Source organism: Schistocerca serialis, chromosome 6 (genome assembly GCF_023864345.2).
Source record: "Schistocerca serialis cubense isolate TAMUIC-IGC-003099 chromosome 6, iqSchSeri2.2, whole genome shotgun sequence".
NCBI classification, from domain to species: domain Eukaryota; kingdom Metazoa; phylum Arthropoda; class Insecta; order Orthoptera; family Acrididae; genus Schistocerca; species Schistocerca serialis.
The window spans coordinates 418,982,100-419,006,678 of record NC_064643.1 but is presented as its reverse complement, the minus strand read 5'-3'; the positions used below and the strand labels follow the sequence as shown (position 1 = coordinate 419,006,678).

At 39.9% G+C, this 24,579-nt stretch overlaps 1 protein-coding gene across 1 annotated transcript in view; it reads left to right on the top strand.

Annotated features, from left to right (window-relative positions):
- Nucleotides 1–24,579, top strand: part of LOC126484898 (neural-cadherin-like) — a 324,021-nt gene that overhangs the window by 79,454 nt on the left and 219,988 nt on the right. Inside the window, exon 8 of the mRNA XM_050108497.1 lies at nt 256–464. Coding sequence (XP_049964454.1) covers nt 256–464 — 209 coding nt within the window. The remainder of the gene's footprint in view (nt 1–255; nt 465–24,579) is intronic.

Genomic DNA, 24,579 nt, shown 5'->3' with positions numbered 1-24,579 from the left:
TCAGGCCATCACACTCATCACTAATGCCATTTTTTAAGAGCAGGATAAATTCAACTATTCCATCTAGCAGTTTACTGGCAGAGGTCCTTAGTTGTTAGCCACTAAAAATCTGGTTTTGATTTTCTAAAATTTTATTTTGTTATTATTATTATTATTTTTAACGTACATTTAGTTCAGTGTCAACACCTCAACTGCTTGAAAATAGCTGTAAATACACTGTTACTAAAATAGTATTTTACTTTGCATTGTCTCCAGCTGCCACACAGGGTGATGGTATGGCTGTTCTGTCCTCACTTCGGTCATTTGACAGAGAACTGCAGAAGCAGTACATCATACCAATTATTATAAGGGATTCAGGGAATCCTCCAATGTCTGGCACTAGCACACTAACAATAACTATAGGAGACATTAATGATAACATGATGCTGCCTGGGAGTAAAGATATATATGTCTACAACTTCAAGGTAAGCTCTCAGATTCTTTTTAGTACAGTAGTTTTTGAAATCAATTTCTGGATTTCTGTTATTAAACTTCTAATTCTTTTCTCATTATTATTCTCACCATATAGTGGAGATGCTGAGTTGCAGATAGACACAACAAAAAGGTTTTCACACTTAAAGCTTTCAGGCAATAGTCTTTGTCAACAATAGACACACACACACACACACACACACACACACACACACACACATGCAAATGCAAATGCGTGTGTGTGTCTTTATGTGTGTCTATTGTTGACAAAGGCCATAGCCGAAAGCTTTAAGTGTGAAAATCTTTTTGTAGTGCCTATCTGCGACTCAGCATCTATGCTATGTGGTGAGTAGCAACTTTTCTTCTCATAATATTGTTACATTCTGTCCTGGATTTTCCATTGGTAATTCTTTTCTCACATACACCATTCCCAGTCACACGTATTCGAGGTGGTGTAACTTCATCCTTAGAGACTTGCTTGTGTATGAGAAGAATTATATGTTTTATTATAGCAACTCCAGTTACATAGAGCATATTTATTGAATAGTCAAATAATTGTAAGTGGTAGAAAGAACTTATAAGTTAAATTAACAGCAGACAAATTGTTGTGGAAAAAGTAGCCCCTCACCATTTCTGTGTCACTGACTTTTAAGAAACAACAACTGATGTCAGACAAGCCATCTTGAACTGTGAAACAAACAAATGAAAGAAACAGTGGCTGGTGTGTGTGCGTGTGTGTATGTGTATGTGTGTGTGTGTGTCACAAGAATATGGGACACATGTCACAATGTTGGGAGGCACAGAGACAGATAGCACAGACAGCCAGATACAACTTCCTTAATCTTGTGTCTATTTATGTTATCTTAGCTGCCAATCCTAATTTACACATTCAAGAGATCCTTCCCTGAATTCTACAACCATTTCATTATCTCCAGTCATCTCTCTCATCTGCTCCCCTTCTTTCCACTCACTTTTCACCCTTCTCATGCGCCCCCCTCCCCCCCTCCTGCACCATTATGTGACCGTCTTTTCCACTACCCCCTGCCTTTTCTCCCCTTCTTTACCTTTTTCCATGCGCTCTCTAACACACTTGCCCCCCCCCCCCCCCTATTTTTCCACACCTGTCTCACTCACTGTTTTTCTTTTGCTCCGTCTTCTTTCTCATGCTGTCTCTTTTACTTTCTCACTTCTTCTCTCGTTAGCACTTTTCTCTCTCCTGGACCGCCTTCTACCACACCTTTCCATTCCATCCCCTCTGGCTCTCTTTACCAGACTACTCTCTTCTCCCTGATCCAATCTTTCTTACCCCACCCATTCTTTCCAGCCTACTTCCCTCATCCACTTTTGATCACTTACTGTTTATTTCTCCCTCTCCGTCCCACTCTTTCTTTCACTCTTTCGCTCTGACTCTTATCACATTCATCACCACCCTCTCTCTCATTACCAGATTACTCTCTGTTCCATTACCTGACCTTTCTTCCCCTACCCACTGTCCCCAGCCTGCTTTCCCCACACTTTCTTGCTTACTTCACCCCCCCTCCCGCCCCCCTCCAATTCTCTTATCCTCCCACTCACTATCTCACTCTCATCCTCCAGTGTCTCTCCAGACTCTCTCTCTGCCAAACTCTCACTCTCCATCCTTCCTCTGCCTTCCCACTCTGTCCCCCTTCCCACTCACTCCCTCACCTCACTCTCTCCCCACTTCGCTATTTCCTCCATTCGCTTTCCTCCACTCCCTGATGCCCCTTCTTTCCCCTCTTTTCGACTCCCCTCTCTCTTCTTACCCCTTCCCCCTCCCCTTTTCTGTTCCCAACTGTCCTCCTCTTCCCCCTCCCCTACTCTCCCCATCCATCTTCTCACTCTCTTCCCCTACTCTCCCTTCCCCCACTCTCCCTTCCCCCACTCTCCCAACTCCCTCTCCACCTCACCCTCTCCTTTCTCCCTACCATTGTTCCTCTTTCTCCCTGCCCCCTCCTTCATTTTCCTCACCTTCATCCCTTATTTGTCTTCCTCTTCCATTTTGCCAACTCCTTTCCCTCTCTCTCCCCCCCCTCTCTCTTTCTCTCTCTCTCTATCTCTCCCCCCCCCTATCCATCACTCCCCTATCCCTCCCCTTCTCCTCTCTCTGCATCCCCTCTCACCCCAACCCTGTTCCTTTCCCTCTTTTTTACCCATTCTCTACTTCCCATCTCCCTCCTCCACTTCTCTCACCCCCTCTCTCTTCTGCCCATCTCTCTTCTCCCCTATCATTTCACATTCTTCTGTCTTTTCTTTCCTCCCCCTCCTCACCTCTCCTCCCCCTCTCCCTCCTCCCCCCACCCTCTCCTCTCCCTCCTTCCACCCACTCCTCTTCCCTCTCTCCTCTCTCCCTCGCCCTCCTCCCCCACTCTCTCCTTGTCTATTACCCATCCATATTCTCCTCTTACTTTCTGTCCAATCTCTGTAACTGTTACCTCTTTTCCTCTTTCTCTCACCTTTCCTGTTTCACTATCCACGTTTCCAAATTTATCCTGTAACAATGTGTTTGATTTTCCTATTTTACCCAGCACTGTCATTGAAGTTTTTTCTCTGCCTCATTGAGCTTAGTTGAACTTTGAATGTGTCATATGTAATCTTATCCTCTCACACATTACCATTAAAGTTCTCATTCTTTGCGCAAATTTTTAAAACTTTGAGGGGAGTAAGATTACAAAAGTAGAACTTATTTAGTTATCTTGATAATCAGGTTGTTGCTGGCTCAAAATCTTGTTGTGTCTAGGAGTACATTCCTGCTACTGAAAATTTTGATTTGACGTTGTGGGTTCTTGAATTTCCACATTAAGAAAATGAATAATTAAATTGTTGGTGACAAACTTGTAAAAACGTCTACTTCCATCTGAGGCATGCCCACAACTACTTACATTTTGCATACTCACAGTATTCCAAAGTGTTTACAAAGCAAAAGAGTTTACAAACTTTTTCAGCAGGAGAAAAATCTTTACCAAATTATATCATTATTTCATAAATAAATCCATAAACAAATTTAATAATTAGCATTAGATTGCACAATTAATAATATGAATTTTAAGTATGCCAGAAATTTTGCAATTTCAAATATTCTTAAGAGGAGAGTAATTTAACTGTTTGTACATATTGATTGTAACACATTAATATCTCTTTTATACATTTTAGCCTGAAATATAATACATTGTACACAGATTCATATGAATTCTTTTAGTGAAACAGCTGAGATAATTTTAACCTATGGAAGAATCAATAGTATGCATAGTATTGGTTATCTCTATATCAGAAAAAGGTAATGTTAGAGGAGGATGATTCTGCTGCAGCACACTGCACTTCATTGCTGTGTTTATTTTAGAGGCCAACTCTGTACATGTTACATGTGAGCTCTCTTTAAGGTTTTGTGTTTAAGTACAGGTTCATCAACATATACTGTTTGTTTGAAATATTTGCCACAGAGTAAAACTTTTAAAGCAGTACATTGAATACATCATTCCATTTGACTGCTTCCCACACTGTATCATACATAAGTGGCCATCAGAGCACTAACGTGCCAGTGATATTATCTCCCTTGCTAATGTAACAGCCTTAATGTAGCACTGTCACAGATGTCACTCCCCAGCAGAACATATTTTAAAATATGTGTATCCAAATCCTTGAAAACATCTAACTGCAGATTATAATATTAAACTGCAATGAAAACAGTATGGGAAGGACTGCTATTCACTACATAAAGGGGCCGTTGAGTCACAGTTAGGAACATTGAATAACAGTGCTAGAAGTAAGTCAGTTTTTGAGCAAAGTCCTTCATCAGAAGTGGAAAACTCACATGACGACTCATACACACATGACCTCTATCTCTGAGCACTAAAGCCTGACTGCAGCTGCATCTGATGTGAGCAGCAATCTAGCTGGGGTAGGTAGTGGAGCTACAAAGAAGGCATGGTGTGGGTAGGGAGAGGGATAGCAGAGTAGGCTTGGTGACAGGTGCTAGTGTGCTAGTGCTGTATGTGTGAGCATGCAGGGATGAGCTGGGGACAGGATAGGCCTGCTGGATACAGCATCAGGAAGTAATGCTGGGGAGAAGGGAGAGGAGAGAAGTAAAGAAGAGAGAAGGACTGTGTAGATGTGTTGGCAGGATAGAAGATGTGTAGCACTGGAGTGGGAGCAGAGAAGTGGACAGGTAGCTGGAAGATATGATCTCATGAAGGTTGAGGCCAGGAAGGATTACCGAAATGAAGAATATGTCACACGGAGAGTTCCCATCAGTGAAATTCAGAATAGCTGATGCTGATGAGAAGAATCCAGATGGTGCAGACTGTGAAGAAATCATAAATGTGAAGCACATCGTATTGGGTGACATGGTCTACAACGGGATTGTCCAAATGTTCCTTGGTCACAGTTTGGCATTAGGCATTCAGCAAACAACTTGTTAGTAGCAAAGCCCATGTAGAATGCAACACAGTGGTTGCATGTAGCAAAACGGTAGCAGCAAATTTAGTAGATCATGTGACTGCTTACACAGATAGCTGTACCTTTCACAGGTCAGAAGAAGCCAGTGAGAGGACTGTAGTAAATGGTAGTAGGAGGATGTAGGGCACAGGTCTTGTATTGAGGTCTGTAGCAGAATATGAGTCAGGAGGCAAAGGGTTTGGAGACTGGGTGGAGAGGGACAGACAAGAATATTGCGTAGGTTGTGTGGGTGCAAAATACCACTGTGGGAGGGGTGGAAGGATAGTAGGGGGAATAAACTGTCATGAAGTATTGGTAATAGTCAAGACATTACAATCTGTCTCCGCAGATCTCATTTCTCTGCTAGTCACTGTCTTTCAATATTTACTCATTTCCTCTTCTTTCTCTGCCTCTATTTCCCTCTCCCTTTATATGTGTGCATTTTTCCCTTCATTTTCTGTTTATTAAATTGTTTTCTTCAGTTTAAAACCCTCCTGTTGCTATTATGTTTTTTAAGCCATTGAAGCACTGTTCGGCTAATGGTATAGACAACCATTCCTCCAATCAGCTCTTTCAACAATTGAATACATACTGGTAACAAATAAAACAATAGGATCTTACAGATATACTCTGCTTGGAAAAATTGGGCTTTTAAAGTCACTATCTGTAGTTGTGGTTCACAATTTTTGGTACATTTTGCTAGGTACGCTGATGTTTTCCACCCTCTTTCACATGGGTGGTGAATAGTTGTGTAACATGGCAAATCTTAGATTTTTTGCCATGATGGTAATTATGTAGTGAGTTTTGCTAGTTTTGTTGTAATCTTCACTGCAAAGACTGCAACTCTACATACTAGTCTGCCCTGTACAAGCCTCTTCATATGTGTGTGTGTGTGTGTGTGTGTGTGTGTGTGTGTGTGTGTGTGTAACTATTTCAACCTACTGTAACCAAGCTTTGGTCTCTATTTACAATGTTTTTCCCCTGCGGGTTAGAATAGGCTCAAGGTATCCCTGCCTGTCGTAAGAGGCGACTAAAAGGAGTCTCACATTTTTCGGCCCTATAAGTTCAGGTGCCATTTTATGGTTTGACCTGCCACTTTCCACATTCTACAGAATTGTGGGCCTTATGGGGAAGGATGCCTTACATGGTGCATGAGTTATCCATAGTGCCCTTAGATTCGATCTCCTGAACCTCTTGTTGCGGCTTTACATCTCCACCTGCAATTCAACTATTTGTGCGAGGACACTTTGCGGGGTATGTCATCTTCTTCCATTGTCTCCTGTCTTCTTTCGCCGTCATGTCAGTATTGGATTTCTCAGTGCCCAGTATCAAGCATGGTAGCCAGTCCGTTATGGTGGGGCCATCATGTACCCATTCGGTAGTAGCTCCCTGACAAAACAGGGATCGCACTGCTGATGCCTGAGCTGTTAACTCCCCATGTATGCAAAGGAGTAGGTGCCTGTCTTCCTGGGGCACCAGGACTCCCAGCAATGGCCATCACGCCACGTGGCCTTTGCTGTGGCTGGGTGGCGACCATGCAGAGAGCCCATGATCGGAGTGGGTGGCATCAGGGCGGATGACCCACAATGAAGCAGACTAAGTCATCTCTTGTTGGTGACCATACGGTGCCAGAATTCTCTAAGAAGGGGAAGATTGAGTACAATGCTGACAGATATGACCATAAATCATTTCCCTCCCTTGCTTCACTATGGGAGGAATGTAGGTTTACAGAAAGGAGAGAGCCATATTCGCCTCGGTATTTGGTCTGTAGCAGAATGGGTGAGGACTCTTTCTACCTATGAAGCCTCAATTTTTTATTGAACATCTTGAGGATAAGTTTGAGAAAGTGACAGTGCGGTCCAAGATGAGTAGCTGTGCATTCTTGATTCAGACAGCATCCCCAGCCCAATCCCAGGCTTAACTCGCTTGTGACTATCTGGATGATATTCCTGTTTCTGTCACTCCCCGTAAACACCTCAACATGGTCCAGGAGATTAATTTCCATTGTGACCTCTTCTTGCAGTCTGATAACGAGCTCCGCGCCAATCTAGAATGGCGGGGTGTTCATTTCATCCGGTGTGTTTACGGGGGACCCAAAGACAACAGAGTTGCTACTGGTGCCGTCACCTTGGCCTTTGAGGCTGATTCATTGCCTGAAAAGGTCAAGGTGATGGTTTACCGCTATGACATTAAACCATACATCCCTCCCCCTATGCGGTGCTTTAAGCGCTGGAAATTCAGGCACATGTTTTCCACTGCACTTCCAATGCCACACGTCGAGACTCAGATATACACTGCATCCAGATACTCCCTGTGCACCTCCTCCCACTTGCATCAGCTTGCCAGACTGCACCATTCTCCAAAAGGAGTGGAAAATCATGGAGTACAAGACCTTGGACCAGTAGACTTACCAAGAGGCTAAACGTAAATTTGAACAATTACACCATGTGCGGTAGACGTCTATATACGCTGCATCACTGTCACAAGTACCAGTTGTACCACACACTGTGCCATGAACAGTGGGCCCTCTGGGCCTCTGGAATACATCTGCCCCTTTGGTGATAGGGGGAAAATCTCCTTCTGTTGCTCCCAAAGTACCTACTTCAGGAGCAAGGCCCCTTCCCCCCCTCCCCCAAATGCAGCAAGCCCCTAAAGAGAAGTGAGAGGGCAAGCAAACAAAGAAGTCTACTAAGAAAAAGGACCATCCAGTGGCACCAACATCACCATTCCCTACCAGTTTTGCACCTGCAGATGAGGTGGAGATCTGTGTTTTCTGAAGACCTGGCTCTCACTGATGCCTCATCCACAATAGGAATTGATACAAATACTCAGTCAGTGGCAGCAGGTGACCATGAGGCACAACCTGCCTCTTTGCATGCTTCATGTGTTCCCAGCCTTACTGTAATGTCATCCTCCTGTGGAATTGCTGCAGTTTTTTCCACCACCTGGCTGAGCTACGGCAACTGTTCTTTCTGCATTGCCCTCCAGGAAACCAGCTTTCCGGCAATGCGGACCCCTGCCCTTTGTGGCTATAGGGAATATTACAAGAACCGTAGTGACTATGATAGAGTGTCAGGTGGAGTTTGTGTCTATGTCCTGAACTCAGTATGCAGTGAACCTGTGCCCCTTCAAACCCTTCTTGAAACTGTGGCTGTCAGGATAAGGACGACGCAGGAAATAACTGTCTGCAACATATATCTTCCTCCACATGGTGCAGTACCCCTGAATGCAGTGGCTGCACTGATTCATGAACTCCCTAAACCTTTCCTACTTTTGGGAGATTTTAACGCACTTACTGGCTGACGTAGAGATGTTGAAACTTTCTAGTCTCAACTCGACCTCTGCCTCTTAAATACTGGGGCCCCCACACATTTCATTGTGGCTCATGGCACTTACTTGGCCATTGATTTATCTCTGTGCAGCCCAGGACTTCTCCCATGTGTCCACTGGAGAACCCACGGTGACTTGTGTGGTAGTGACCACTTTCCCATCTTCCTGTCACTCCGCCAGTGCCATTCCCCCAGACGTCCAACAAGATGGGCTTTAAATAAGGCAAACTGGGAATCTTTCACTTCTGGTGTCACCGTTGAATCTCCCTCATATGGTACCATCAATGTGGTAGTGCAGGTCACTAGAACAATCGTTTCTGCGGCAAAAACATTATCCCCTGTTTTTTAGGGTACCCCCAGTGAAAGCCATACCTAGGTGATCGCTGGAAATCACTGAGGCTATTAAAGAGCATTGGCGAGCTCTACAGCGACTTAAGCAGCACCCTTCCCTAGAGCACCTAATAGCTTTTAAGCGGCTCCGTGCTCATGTTCACCAGCTTATAAAAAGACGGAAACAGGCCTGTTGGGAGTGGTACATATCGACCATTGGGTGCCATACGTCACCTTCCCAAGTCTGGATGAAGATCAGACAAATTTGTGGGTACCAGACCCCCACAGGTGTTACTGGCATTAACACCAATGGCATCTTATCTACTGACGCAAACACAATTGCCGAGCACTTTGCTGAGCATTATACTTGAGCCTCCAAGTCAGAGAATCATCCCACAGCATTTCGCACCCTCAAACGGCAGATGGAAAGGAAAGCCCTCTCGTTCACTGAACATCGCAGTGAACCTTATAATGCTCCATTTACAGAGTGGGAGCTCCTCAGTGTCCTTGCACATCACCCTGACACAGCTCCTGGGCCAGCGGATCCACAGTCAGATAATCAAACATCTCTTGTCCAACTACAAGTGACATCTCCTCGTCATCTTCAACCGGATCTGTTGTGCTGGCGTCTTTCCATCGCAATAGCGGGAGAGCACGCATCATTCCAGTTTTCAAACCTGGTAAGAACCTGCTTGATAAGGATGGCTATCGGCACATCAGCCTCACCAACGTTCTTTGTAAGCTATTAGAATGTGCGTAAGTCAGCAGTTGTGTTGGGTCCTGGAGTCACATGGCCTACTGCCTCCATGCCAGGGGGGTATCCACAAGGGATGCTCTACCATTGATAATCTAGTTTCCTTTAAGTCTGCCATCTGCACAGCCTTTTCTAGATGCCAACACCTGGTTGTCATCTTTTTTGATTTACGAAAAGCTTAGAACGTGACCTGGTGACATCATATTCTTGCCACATTATATGAGTGTGGTCTCCAGGGCCTGCTCCCGATTTTTATCCAATATATCCTATCGCTCCATACTTTCCTTGTCATAGTTGGTGTCTCCCATTGTTCCCCCCATATCCAGGAGAGTGGGGTCCTGCAGGCCTCTGTATTGAGTATATCTCCATTTTTAGTGGCCATTAACGGTCTAGCAGCAGCAGCAGCTGTCGGTCTCACCTTCTCTGTATGCAGACAACTTCTGCATTTCATACTGCTCGTCCAGTACTGGTGTTGCTGAGCAGCGCCTACAGGGAGCCATCCACAAGTCACAGCCATGGGCTCTAGCCCACAGCTTGCAGTTTCCAGCCATGAAGCCGTGTGTCATGCACTTCTGTCGGTGTCGAACTGTTCATCTAGAACCAGAACTTTACCTTAATGATGATCCACTCACTGTAGTGGAAACATATTGATTCTTAGGACTGGTTTTCGATGTCCAATTGACATGGCTTCCTCATCTTTGTCAGCTGAAGCAAAAGTGCTGGCAGCACCTCAGTGCCCTCCACTGCCTGAGCAACACCAACTGGGGTGCAGATCGCTCTACACTGCTGCAGCTCTTCAAAGCCCTTTTCCAATCCCACCTTGCCTATGGGAGTCTGGTTTATGGTTCGGTGATGCCTTCAGTATTGCGTTTACTTGACACAGTGCACCACTGTGGCATCCGACTGGCAACAGGTGCTTTTAGAAGGAGTTCAGAGACCAGTGTCCTGGTGGAGGCCGGAGTTCCTCCATTGGAGGTTAGGCGTGCACAACTGCTTGCCGGTTACATTGCGCACATTCATAGTTCTCCTGAGCATCCAAATTACTGTCTCCTTTTCTCATCCACAGCAGTTAATCTCCCGCATCGGAGGCCCACGTCAGGGCTTAAGATCGCAGTTTGCATCCGATATCTTCTGTCTGTAGTGGAGTTCTTGCCTTTACCACCTGTATTTGATGTCCATTCACGTACACCTCCATGGTGAACACCTAGGCCGAATCTTTGCCTGGACCTTTCACATGGTCCTAAGGACTCAGTTGAACCCGCAGCTCTCTGCAATCATTTCCTGTTGATTCTTGACATTGCTGGGACCATGAAGTGATTTACACTGATGGCTCGATGGCTGATGGTCACGTTGACTTCATGTATGTTCATGGAGGACATATTGAACAGCACTCCTTGCCAGATGGCTGCAGTATTTTCACTGCAGAGCTGGTGGCCATTTCTTGTGCTCTTGAGCGCATTCGCTCATGCCCTGGCGAGTCAATTCTTTTCTGTACTGATTCCTTGAGCAGCCTACAAGCTATTTACAAGTGCTACCCCTGCCATCCTTTGTTAGCGACCACCCATGGTAGCAACTTTTTGGGGTGGACATTTTAATGTGTTGCAGAATGGCTGGCTCATCCTCTTTTATTATTGTGATCAGCCAGCCCAGACCATCTGCTCTATGGTTTTAATACCTTCTTCTAAGTAGAAGCTTTGCTTGCATCAGGATAAAGGGACTGATGATCCTGTAGTTTGGTCCCCCAGACCAAACAACTAATCTTTACAATGCTTACCCTCCATACTTTCTTCTGTTACTAAACTGATGATTTCAGGATGTGTTCTGTGAACTGATCACTTCTTTTAGTTAAATTGTCCCACAAATTTCTTTTCTCCTGAGTTTGATTCAATACTTCATGATTTACTGCTAACAAAGACTTCTTCATTTGTTATTCAGTATACCCATGTAACCTTTTCAAAAGCATCTATCCTCTTCTTGTTTGAGTTATTTATCACCCCCTTTTTCTTGTGTACAAGGCTGCTGTTGTTGTCTTCAGTCTGAGTATTGGTTTGATGCCTCTCTCCATGTTACTCTATACTGTAAGAGCCGCTTTATCTCTTAATAATTACACATTTGAACTTGCTTACTGTATTCATGCCTATACCTCCCCTACAATTTTACCACCTCTCTCCCCTTTCTCCCCCTCCCCCCCCCCCTCTCTCTCTCTGTCTGTCACACACACACACACACACACACACACACACACACACACACACACAAAACAACACATATTTTCCTTGATAACCAAACTGACTATTCCTTAATACCTTTGGGATCTCCTATCTACCAGCCACTTCCTTTAGTCAAGTTGGGCCACAAATTTCTTCTCTCTCGAATTTGATTCACTACCTCTTCATTAATTTTTCAATCTAGCTTTGTAATCGTAAGCATGTTTCTGTATCACTTCATTTTGAGAGCTACACTTCTCCTCCTCGCTGAACTGAATATCATCCATGCTTTACCTTTATGCAAGGTTGCACTGCAGACATAATTTCAGAAAATACTTCTTAAATTTGAAATTTATATTAGGTGTTAACAAATTTCTGTTTTTCATACATGCTTTTCTTCCTGTTGCCTGACTACTTTTTATATCCTCTCTATGTTGGCATCATCAATTATTTTGTTGTCCAAATATCTAAACTCCTTTACTACTTTTAATGTCTCATTTGCTGATCTAATTCCCTCAGCATCACTTGATTTAATTCAACTACATTCCATTACCCTGATTTTACTTTTGTTGATGTTCAGCTTATAATCTCATTTCAAGTGACTTATGATTCATTCATTTCATAACATACATATGTTAATATTTGATTAGAGTGCAGGAGATGCATCAAAATATGGTTAATACAATTTCACTAACATAAAACTATAGTTAATAAGATGTAGTAGTATTGAAACATTAATGTAAATTTTTTCAGAAGAGATATCTTTACATACCAAAACAATTGATAATTACATCCTGCTCAAATATTCAGTTCATCTTTTGTGAATTCCCTCCTCAGGGGATACCGCCTAAATGTAGCACTGTCCATGTGGGCGAGCAGGTTTGTGTGCTCTGGATCTGAAGGGCTATGGTGGCGGTACCTCAGCTACCAGAAGGGTCACCCAAGCTGGACAGGCCAAAGGGGAGGAGCCAGACAAAGTGTGTTCCACAACAGCCTATCGCTCCCCCTTTCCTTTCCCTAACCTGTCCTCACCATGTCCTTTCCCTGTCATTTCCTGTGATGTGTTTAAGACCTCAGCAGCAGCGACAGTGAAGAAAGAGTCTTTCAGAATGGTGAAGCTGATGGAAGAGGCACCTTTTCTTGTTGGGTACAAAAAGAGTACAAGTAGTGACTGTACTCCAGAGGTGTGGCTACAGACAGCATCTGACTCATAGTGTGTATCTGATTTTAGGCTGGGCATCCTTCTGCCTATGTGGAAAGTAACGAGAAACTACCGCATTACATTCCCAAGCAGTACATGGTATGTCTGTCCATGTGAAAAATTTCAGAGTTAAAGCTTCCCCTCATTCGGATCTCTGGGAGGGGAACACATTGAGAGTAGACTTATTTGAAAGGAAGAAAGGGACAGTGAATGAAGGAAAGATAAGGATTGGAACATGGAATGTGAGGACACTACTGCAAGAAGGAAAGCTAGAGAATGCAAAACAGGAGATGAAAAGCAACAGATTAGATGCCCTCGGTTTGTGTGGAATGAGATGGGGAAAGAATGGGGAGATATAAAGTGGAGATTATAAGCTCTTTTATTCAGGGGAAATCAAGAGTGGTGAAAATGGAGTAGGAATATTGTTAGGACAAAAGCTGAAAAATGAGTTAAAGAAGGTTCAATATATTGATGGAAGACTGATGATGAAACGACTGAAGGGTATTTCAAAAGATTTGATGTTAATACAGGTAATATGCCAATCAGCCAGCATAGAGATGAGGAAGTGGAAGAATATTATGAGAAAATACAAGAACTCATCGAGAAAGAAAACAGAAGTACCTGCATTATCATCATGGGGGACTGGAATGGAAGTGTTGGGTGAAGGAAGAGATGAAGATACAGTAGGAAAATTTGGATTAGGAATAAGAAATGAGAGAAGTGAATGACTAATTAGTTTCTGTAAAGAAAATTCATTAGCAGTGGGTAACACATTATTTGAACACCACAAAAGGAGACATTACACATGGATGTCAAATTTGAATATGGAAAGATGTCAGTTGGATTACATCCTGATACAAAAAAGGTTTAGGAACTGTTTGAAGAATGTCAAAGCTTTATCCAGGAGCAGATATAAATTCAAGCCACAACCTAGTAGTGCGAGAAATACAAGTGAAGTTGAAAAAAGCCTGGAGAGGTAAAGCAAAAGAAAGACTAAACATAGACAGACTCAAAGGGGTAGGAAAGGCATCAGATTTGGAAAACAGATTTATGGAAAAATGGGAAAGAGGTAGTGTTGATGAAAGCATTAATGACAAATGGATAAAAATCAGCGAAGGACTCATGGACTCTGCCAAAGTAGTTCTAGGATTTAGAGTATCCCAAAGTACCAGGAAATAATGGATAACAGAAAACATGTTGAAAAAGATGGAAGAGTGGAGAAAGTGGAAAAATGTAGAATGTGAAGAAGTCAAAAAGAGATACAGGAAACTGAATAATGAATTAAGAAGAGAAACTGAAGAAGCAAGGGGAAAATGGATGAAACAGAAATGCAACGAAACAGAGTGGAGAAAGAGGGAAAGTAGGAAATGATGTATAGACTGGCTAGTGAGATAGTTTTTGAATGTAAAAGGAAGAGGAATAACATGGAAATATAAAGACCGGATGGACCATCAGTCTAATTTCTCATGCAGCTAAAGTCTTGCTGACAGTGTTGAATAGAAGGCTATATGGCAAGCTGGATAGAGGGATTGCAGAGGAGCAGTTCGGATTTAGAAGGGGAAAAGGAGCAAGAGATGCTATTGGCCTCTTAAGAACTATAGGGAAAGATATATGGAGAAAGGTAGAGAAATCTTTGCTGTTTTTATAGCTTTAGATAAGGCTTTTGACAGAGTTCAGTGGAACAAACTGATGGATATTTTGAACAGGAAAGGAGTAGATTAGAAAGAGAGATGACTGCTACAGAATCTATATTGACACCAGAAAGTAAGGATAAGGAATGGAAATGAAATGTCAGAAGGAAGCAGCACTGGATGAGGTGTTAGACAAGGTTGTTGCCTTTCCCCACTGTTGCTTAATGCATACCTTGAGGAGATTATTGCAAAAGGCTTAAATGGGAAAAGAGAAATATGTATTGGTGGGAAGAGAATAGAATGTATAAGATTTGTTGACAACATCGTATTAGTAGCAGAAAGTGAGTGGACAGTGAATAACGTGCTGAAAGATCTGAATGAAGCTTGTGTGGAATATCAGATGCAAATAAACACAGCAAAAACAAAGAGTGTGGTCATCAGACTGTCCAATATTAAAATAGGACAATCTACCCTTAGCCAAGTAAGTGCATTTAAATATCTTGGAAGCACAATAACTGAAGCCTTGAGATATCACCAGGAGGTGAAAACTCGAATTGCCATAGCAAAGTAAGCATTCAACAGAAATAGGAGACTCATATGTGGCAAATTAGATAAAGATCTAAGGAAAAGGCTTGGCAAATGTTTTGTCTGGAGTGTGGCAATATATGGGGCAGAAACATGGACACTGAGACAAGAGAATGAAAAAAGGTTAGAAGCATTTGAGATGTGGATGTGGAGTAGAGTGGAGAGAATAAGCTGGTTGGAATGAGTGAGTAAAGAAATAGTATTGGAAAGGGTTGGTGAGAGAAGATGTCTGTTAAAGGTTGTAAGAGAAAGGGAAAAGAACTGGTTGGGACATTCATTGAGAAGGGAGTGCTTGTTAGCAGATGCTTTGAAAGGATTGGTTTATGGGAGAAAACTGATAGGAAGAAGGAGATACAAGATGATAGATGACATAAAGGGAAGAGGAAATTATCCAGACCTGAAGAGGATGGCAGAAGACTGGACAGCCTGGAGAATTACCATGTGGAAACCTGCCGTTTGGCAGAACACTGATGATGATGATTCGTGAAATCTTCAGCCAAGTAGTAACAATCCCAAAGCAGAGAATTATGTAGCTTTGTTTTCAGTGAATCTATTTTCATACCCAGAATGTTCATGGCTTTTAGTTTGTTGTAAATTTACGTTCCCAAGTACTGGGGAGTCTGAGCATACAAGTTTAAACAGACAGCAGGGAGCATAAAATTTTCTTTATTTGTTGTACTGTAAGTGTGAGCAGAGCTATTCTTTTTGCATAATTATAAATTGCGATGTAAAAAAATGATAATATCATAGATGTATGGGGAGGGTATTGTTAATAATTTGAGATTTTTAAATAATGGGTGACATGATTTCCTTGGTTGCATGGCACAGATGTTTCTAATAATTCTTTTCTTTAATTTCCATATGTGCATTAAGTTGCTTGAATTTCAACAGAAAAACAATAGCATGCATAAAGCTGACTGGAAGTAGGTGTGGTAAGCAATTTTCCTTATGTCCATGTCAGTGGCATTAGCTAACATTTGCATTGCAAATGCAAAGCTACACAGTTTGTTTGCTAGATGTTCCACATGTTTGCTCCAATCTAAATTCTTACCTAGGTTTAATCCTAAAAATTTCACAGAATCCATTTCTTCTAGATTGTGATTTTTAAGGTTTATTTTAATTTCCTCGGATGTTCACTGTTTTGTTCTGGACTTGATAATACAGATTTTTGGAATGTTCAGGGTTAATCCATTGAGATGAAACCATGTTTCTGAGCGATCTATTGTACTGATGATGCAGGCAGGGATAGTTTCTGGCTCATGCTCCTCAACTAATACAGATGTGTCATTTGCAAATAAACTGATGGAACATTGATATTGATGTAGAATAAAAACAAAATAGTTCCTACAGTAGAGCTTTGAGGTACACGTTGTGTTACTGTGTTCTATTTGAAGAATAGTTTGCTGAATTTGTACAACCACTCTTTGTTTCCTATTGCACAGGTGTGAAGTAAACCAATGTGGAACACTATGCCTATTTCCATACCTGTCAAGTTTATGGATAAGAAGTGCATGATTTACTGAGTCACAGGCTTTTTTGAGCTCACAAAAGATACCAACAACTTTATATTTGTTGTCTAATGAAGTGCTAATTTTGTTGATAAACTTATTAATTACATTTATAGTGATTTTTTCTGTGCAGGAATCCAAATTAATTTTTCAAAATAATCTAATATTTTTCAATAAAATTTTGAATCTGGATGGCAACATCTTTTTTTAATTCTTTTGACAGGACTGGAAAAAGAGATATGGGACAATAATTTCCCATATCCTCTCTTGACCCTTTTTTGACAGCGATTTTACTTTTGTATACTTTAGAACCCCTGTAAAATATCCTTGTTAAAAATATTTGTTTGTTATAACATATATAGTGGGTGTCCTTTTATTTTATGCACAAATTTGAGAAATTAAGTGGATGTGTTAATATAACATTTTCAACCTTTACTGATAACACTGTTTTAAATTTTATGAAGCTCAAACATTTGATCTAGTCAAAGTGCTATACTTTGTTGTCATAATATGCAACATTGACATCTGATTTCGCTACATTAATGAAGAATCCATTGAATCAATCTGAAATTTGAGCTTGTTTTTCAGTAAAGTCATCTTTAAGCTTTATTTTAAAAATTCCATGACTAGAGGCTTTAATAATTAATTCAGATTTTACAACTCACCATATTGTCTTTGATTTATTCTCTGTCTTAAAATTAAACTATTATTGGCAATACTTTGCTGCCTTCACAACTTTCTGAAATGTAATTTGTATTGCCTAACATATTCACCAAAGTCTGTATTTGTATTATGTCTTAGTTCATTATGTACCTGTCTTTCTCTTAGCACTAGAGATTTTTATATCTTTAGTGATCCAGTTGAGTTTTTTGTTGCTTTATTAAAATAAGTTGTAGGTAGAAATGTTTCACTGAAAATATTTAAAAAACTAATTAAGAATTCTTCAAAATTTGCACTGTCTGAAATATTTTGGTAGGAGTGCCATTCTGTTTGAATGAGCCTGTCATGAAATGAAATCATGTTTTCCTGATTAAAGTTCCTTTCTATGCAGACTTTTTTTTACAAAGGACTTCCTTATTTGATCTCAGCTCAATAAAATGCTGAATGATCAGTATCTAGCAATTACTCCATAGCCATTTTGCATTTTCTGTTTGTTTTTTAGATTTCTGTTTTCCCTTTTTAATTGCTTCATTTGCTGCATGTATTTTTTTTTTTTTTTTTTTTTCAATTCGTCCAGAAATCATCTCCTTAACTTCTTACCTTCTTGCAGTTTCTTCAGATTTAATCTGGAATGTAGTTAAAAATGAAATAGGACCAAGAAAAAATGTTAGAAATCCAGATGACTTTGTTTTAAAAGATGATCAAGGTGTGCTAGTCAGAAATCTTACTTTAGCAAATTACATTAATGACTACTTCATAAATAGTCCAATCAATCTGAGTGAAAATTGTTCTAAGATTAGTAGAACATCAATCCCAGAAGAACAAAGTGTTAATTCATTATTGCTACCTCCGACGAACAAATTGGAAGTTAATTGAATAATAAAAACAATGAAGAATAAAATGTCCTCAGGGATTGACGAGATACCTTGCTCAGTCATGATGAGATGTACTAGTGTCATATCAGACCCACTCTCACACATCATAAACATATCATTTTCAGAAGGTGTCTTTCCACAACGATTAAAAATTGCAAAAGTAAAACCATTGTATAAAAAGGTCAATATACTTGAAGTGAGAAACTATAGACCAATAGCTTTATTATTGGTATTTTCAAAAGTAATAGAGACAGTCATGAAAAACAGAATTACAAATTACCTCAAGAAATTCAATCTATTGTCTGTAAACCAACACGGCTCTCACAAAGGAATGAGTACAGAGTCAGCCATCACCCAATTCATTGAAAATATTGTAACGGGGCTAGATAAGAACAACAGTACAATAGGAATAAATTTGGACCTCTCAAAGGCATTTGATATTGTCCAACATAATATCCTGCTAGACAAATTAGAATATGTCGGTATACGAGGAGTAGCTAAAAAGTGGTTTCAGTCATATCTCCATAATAGGAAACAGGTAGTAGAAATTGCAACAACAAACAGTAAAAACCAAAGTATTGTTTACAGATCGGATATTCAGACTGTGCCAATTGGGGTACCGCAGGGGAGTGTTCTAGGACCTCTCATATTTCTTCTTTACATAAATGATATCAAGATTCCAGTAAATGGTACTCATATAATCCTGTTTGCGGATGACACAAACATTGTAATAACTGACATAAACCGGGTATTGCCAACATCTGCAACCAGAGTTACAGAATATTTGCAAAATTGGTTTGAAGTGAACAAATTAACCATAAATATCTCTAAAACTAATTATATCCATTACAGGAAAGCAAAGTCACACTCTGATCTAGATCTCAGAATACAAAATAAAGAAATTGTGAGAGTTGCTACCACAAAATTCTTAGGTGTACATATAGACAAAAATTTAGACTGGAAATCCCATATCCTGTATCTCTCGCATAAATTAAGCTCTGCTTGCTTTGCTTTACGTGTTATTAGCTTTGTATGTAATAGGGAATGTAGCAGAGCTGTTTACTTTGCTTATATACATTCTGCTATTACCTATGACCTCATCTTTTGGGGTCATAGTAAGAAAAATCTCAAAACCATCTTCACTCTACAAAAACGAGCTGTTAGAATAATTACCAACAGTTCAACGCTAACTCCTTCAAAGCAATTATTTAAACAGCTGAATATTCTACCCCTACCGTGCCTCTATATACAGAAAAGCGTAATTAATGTAAAACGAAATATTAACAATTTCCAATCCAACTTGGATCTACATACTTACAACACAAGAAAGTGCAATGACATACATATGAAAAGAGTTAACAAGGCTTTGGCGCAGAAACAAACAAACATACAAGGAATCAGATTGTATAACAAACTACCGGTAAAGATAAAAGAAATAAAAAAATTGTCTTCATTTAAAGAAGCAGTATTCAAATTTTTAATGACCAACTGCTATTATAGTGTAAAAGAATACCTGGAATAGCTTCATACTAAACAATTATATTTATGTACTCTGTGCCAATAGTAATTTTTATCTGACTGTTGCTATAATCTAAATAAATAATATGTACAAAAGTGCTAGAATTGTATGTGTTATATCTAAATATCAGCTGTGTATTCCATGTAAAAAGTCTTTCTCATACATCAATGTAAATAATCAAAGTTGTACATGCTATTTCAATGTGGTCTGATGTTATGTAGTCTACTATGCACATCTGTATTTTGTATAGTATTGTTCACCCTATATGTGTGTATATATATACTATGTATTTTTTGAGGAAATCCATGCAATGTAAATTGTCTCTGGATGAATAAACTACTTCTACTACTACTACTACTACTATTGTAACCAGCAAATTATTATAGAATCCACATCTGATAGTGAAAACTTCTTACAGTTTAAAATATAGGTTTGAAACCTCTGTCTTACCACTGTATGAAACTTTTGATTGTCCCCAGGTCTCTTTCATATATACAGCCTTCTTTCATGATTCTTAAACCAAATGTTATCAACAATTTAATTTTACTGTGTGAAAAATTGTACCAGGCAGTTTCCTATTTCATTCCTTTGCTAGAGCACATGCTTCCCTACTATCTTTCCCTCTCCTCCTCTTCCTACTATCGAATTCCAGTCACCTATAACAGTTAAATTTTTGTCTGCTTTAACTATTTGAATAATTTCTTTCATATCATCCTTACAGTCTTTCAATCTCTTCTCCATTTGCGGAGTTAGCTGGCCTTCTGCTGTTGTGGTGGCTGTTAGCTTCTTGTCTGTTTTGTCTATGACAATTTGATCTCTATGCTGTCCAAAAAAGCTTATCCACATTGCTATTTTCTTATTCATTATTAAGTACAGTACTGCTTTACCCCTGTTTGATTTTCTGTTGATAACCCTATTCCAACCTGACCAGAAATCCTGTTCTTTCTGCCACCACTCTTCACTAAATTGCAATCTGTCTCAATCAACCTATCTGTTTTCCATTTCTAAATTCTCTAACATACCTGTCTAATTAAGGGATCTAACATTCCATGCTGCAAAACATGATTACCGATTTTGTTTTTCCTGTTGATGATGTCCTACTAAGTAGTCTCCACCCTGAGATCCAACTGGAGGACTATTTTACCTCAGAAATATTTTACCCAAGAGGATGCCATCATCAGTAAGCCACACAGTAGAGCATGTCCTGAGGAACTATGTTGATTAATTTTCATTTTATAACTTCATTTCAGGACACCATCCATTATGTTTAACTGCTTTTTGAAGTCCTTTGCCATCTTTGATAGAATTATGGTTTCACTAGGAACCCTCAAACTTTTAAGTACTTTTCCATGACCTGAAACCTCTTTAAAATTTCTCCTTAGTTTTCTTTACTGCTTGCTCAATGTATAGATTGAATAAAGTCAGAGATAGGCTACAACTACAAATTTTATGGATTAAGTTTTGGAAATTTTTGAACAGACCTCATATGTCTCATTCGGTTCTCATCTACTGCTTCCCCTCAATACCCTTCAGCTCATATAACTGCAACCTGGTTTCTATGTAAGTTGTAAATAGCCTTTTGCTCCCTGTAGTTTATCCCTGATACGTTCAGAATTTCAAAAAGAGAATTCCATTCTACTATTTATATGTTTCTGTGAACCTACAAATTCTATAAATGTAGGTTCACCTTTATACAGTCTACCTTTCAAAATAAGTCATAGACTCAATATTGCATTAATGTGTTCCTACATTTCTCCAGAAACCACACTGATCTTCCCAGAGGTCCGCTTCTATCATTTTTCCATGGTTCTGTAAATAACTCATGTCAGTATTTTCCAACCATGACTTTGAAACTGAAAATTTGGTACTACCAATATCTGTCAAAATCTGCCTTATTTTGTAATTGGAATTATTACATTCTTCTTGAAGAGTGAGGGTATGTTGCCACTCTCATGTACCTTGCACATCAGGTGGAATAGGTTCATCATGGCTGGCTCTCCTAATTATCTAAATAATTCAGGGGTAATATTATCTACTCCAGGTGCTATTTCATAACTTAGGTTTTTCAGTGCTCTGTGAAGTTTTTCTCGCAATATTTTATCTCCTTTCTTGCTGTCCATGCAACTGCTTCTCTTTCCTCCAAATGTCTCTTCAATTTTCCTGCAGGCAGCATGTGTCTTTTCCATATTAATGTATGCATCTACATTGTTGCATTTGCCCTTTATTCGTTCCTGCCTAACAGTTTTACACCTTCTGCCAATCTCAGTTTTAGATGTATATATTTCCTTTTGACTCCTTTTATCAGTTAAATTCAGCATTCATGTTCATCCAAGGGTTTCTTCTGCGACTTTTTTTTTCCAATGATTCTACATACAGTTACCCAAAGAGGACATCTAACTCTGAGACTGATCTCCAACAAATTAATGATGCTATTCCATTTGATAATGATGTATTAAATATTTATTTCTTCCTGGACACCTGTGACATCCTAGAAAGTGTCAAAACTATGTAATGTCTTTTTTTTTTCATGTCATTTGAAGGCTTCAGACTGGCTAAGGAGCACTGCAGCTCTCATATCTGCCTGAAGGGCATTGCAGCTCTCATATCTGCCTGAAGGGCATCTTTACTCTTGAGTCAAGTGTTGTTGGTTATAGCTATCTTTTTTGCTTCCATTGCTTTAGGCAGCTTTCCTTCTCCTGTCTTACATTTCAGTTCAGGAATACTATAAAAATGTTCAATGTTCCTGATATACATTCTTGTAATTATCAGTACGGTTACACTATGAATGTATTTGTGGCTAATAATAAAAGTTAACTAAAAAAAACTGAAATTTACTCTTTGACAGTAGTATCCATGAAAGTAATTTCTAAATCAGCCGAAATCCATGAAAAAAATGAAAGCATGTATGTAAGGAGAAATCACAACTCTCCGAAAGAAATAAGTTAATGAGTAGCAGATGAAAACATATAACATGTTGATGAATGCTGAACCCCCTCATCCTCACCCTGCCCCCCCCCCCCCCCCCCACTTCCTAATTCTACTAATTTAGTCACCCAGCACACCTACACATCTAAGAATAGTTGCACCTGAAGAGTGAGACAGGCTTGAACAACAGTGTCTCAGTCACCTAGTGAACAGCCTGCCAAGGAGGGCCCACACATGTTAATAATGCATGGAGTAGAGCAACATTATATTGAATTTTTCCCATATGCAGAATATGATTTAATGGGTGTGTGAAGAAGTAGACTTCTGAACATACTGCTTTTATGTTGATTGCTGTTTAAGTGTCATGAGGCTTATTCTTTCATTCCTTGGCCTTTTTAGTTTAAGCCAACACATTTTTGCAGATAAGGGATTTTTTTTAGCAGATTACGTTCAAAAAGTAATAACTTCTTTCAGCACCATGACAACAGGTAAATAGGCTGCTATTCTTATAGTATTTTATTGTTGCTACTTGCTGTTCTTTGGTCAGTATTAGTTTAAAGATGCAAGTATTATCCATGTATTCTGTTTTTATATGTCATTTTAGCTTGCATGACTACAAATAAATCATAACTGGTAAGCAGCAGTTAATTGTTAATATGTTGTTGTTGTTATTGTGGTCTTCAGTCCTGAGACTGGTTTGATGTAGCTCTCCATGCTGCTCTGTCCTGTGCAAGCTTCTTCATCTCCCAGTACCTACTGCAACCTACATCCTGCTGAATCTGCATAGTGTATTCATCTCTTGGTCTCCCTCTACGATTTTTACCCTCCACGCTGCCCTCCAATACTAAATTGGTGATCCCTTGATGCCTCAGAACATGTCCTACCAACTGATCCCTTCTTCTAGTCAAGTTGTGCCACAAACTCCTCTTCTCCCCAATTCTATACAATGCCTCCTCATTAGTTATGTGATCTACCCATCTAATCTTCAGCATTCTTCTGTAGCACCACATTTCGAAAGCTTGTATTCTCTTCTTGTCCAAACTATTTATCATCCATGTTTCACTTCCATTCATGGCTACACTCCATACAAATACTTTCAGAAACAACTTCCTGACACTTAAATCTATACTCGATGATAACAAATTTCTTTGCTTCAGAAATGCTTTCCTTGCCATTGCCAGTCTACATTTTATATCCTCTCTACTTCGACCATCGTCAGTTATTTTGCTCCCCAAATAGCAAAACTCCTTTACTACTTTAAGTGTCTCATTTCCTAATCTACTTCCCTCAGCATCACCCGACTTAATTCGACTGCATTCCATTATCCTCGTTTTGCTTTTGTTGATGTTCATCTTATATCTTCCTTTCAAGACACTATCCGTTCCATTCAACTGCTCTTCCAAGTCCTTTGCTGTCTCTGACAGAATTACAATGTCATCGGTGAACCTCAAAGTTTTTATTTCTTCTCCATGGATTTTAATTCCTACTGCGAATTTTTCTTTTGTTTCCTTTACTGCTTGCTCAATATACAGATTGAATAACATCGGGGAGAGGCTACAACTCTGTCTCACTCCCTTCCCAACCACTGCTTCCCTTTCATGTCCCTTGACTCTTAAAACTGCTATCTGGTTTCTGTACAAATTGTAAATAGCTTTTCGCTCCCTGTATTTTACCCCTGCCACCTTTAGAATGTGAAAGAGGGTATTCCTGTCAATATTGTCTAAAGCTTTCTCTAAGTCTACAAATGCTAGAAACGTAGGTTTGCCTTTCCTTAATCTTTCTTCTAAGATAAGTTGTAGGATCAGTATTGCCTTACATGTTCCAATATTTTTGCGGAATCTAAACTATTTTCCATGAGGTCGGCTTCTACCAGTTTTTCCATTTGTCTGTAAAGAATTCGTGTTATTTTGCAGCTGTGACTTATTAAACTGATAGTTCGATAAGTTTCACACCTGGCAGTACCTGCTTTCTTTGGGATTGGAATTATTATATTCTTCTTGAAGTCTGAGGGTATTTCGCCTGTCTCATACATCTTGCTCACCAGATGGTAGAGTTTTGTCAGGACTGGCTCTCCCAAGGCTGTCAGTAGTTCAAATGGAATGTTGTCTGCTCCCGGGGCCTTGTTTCTACTC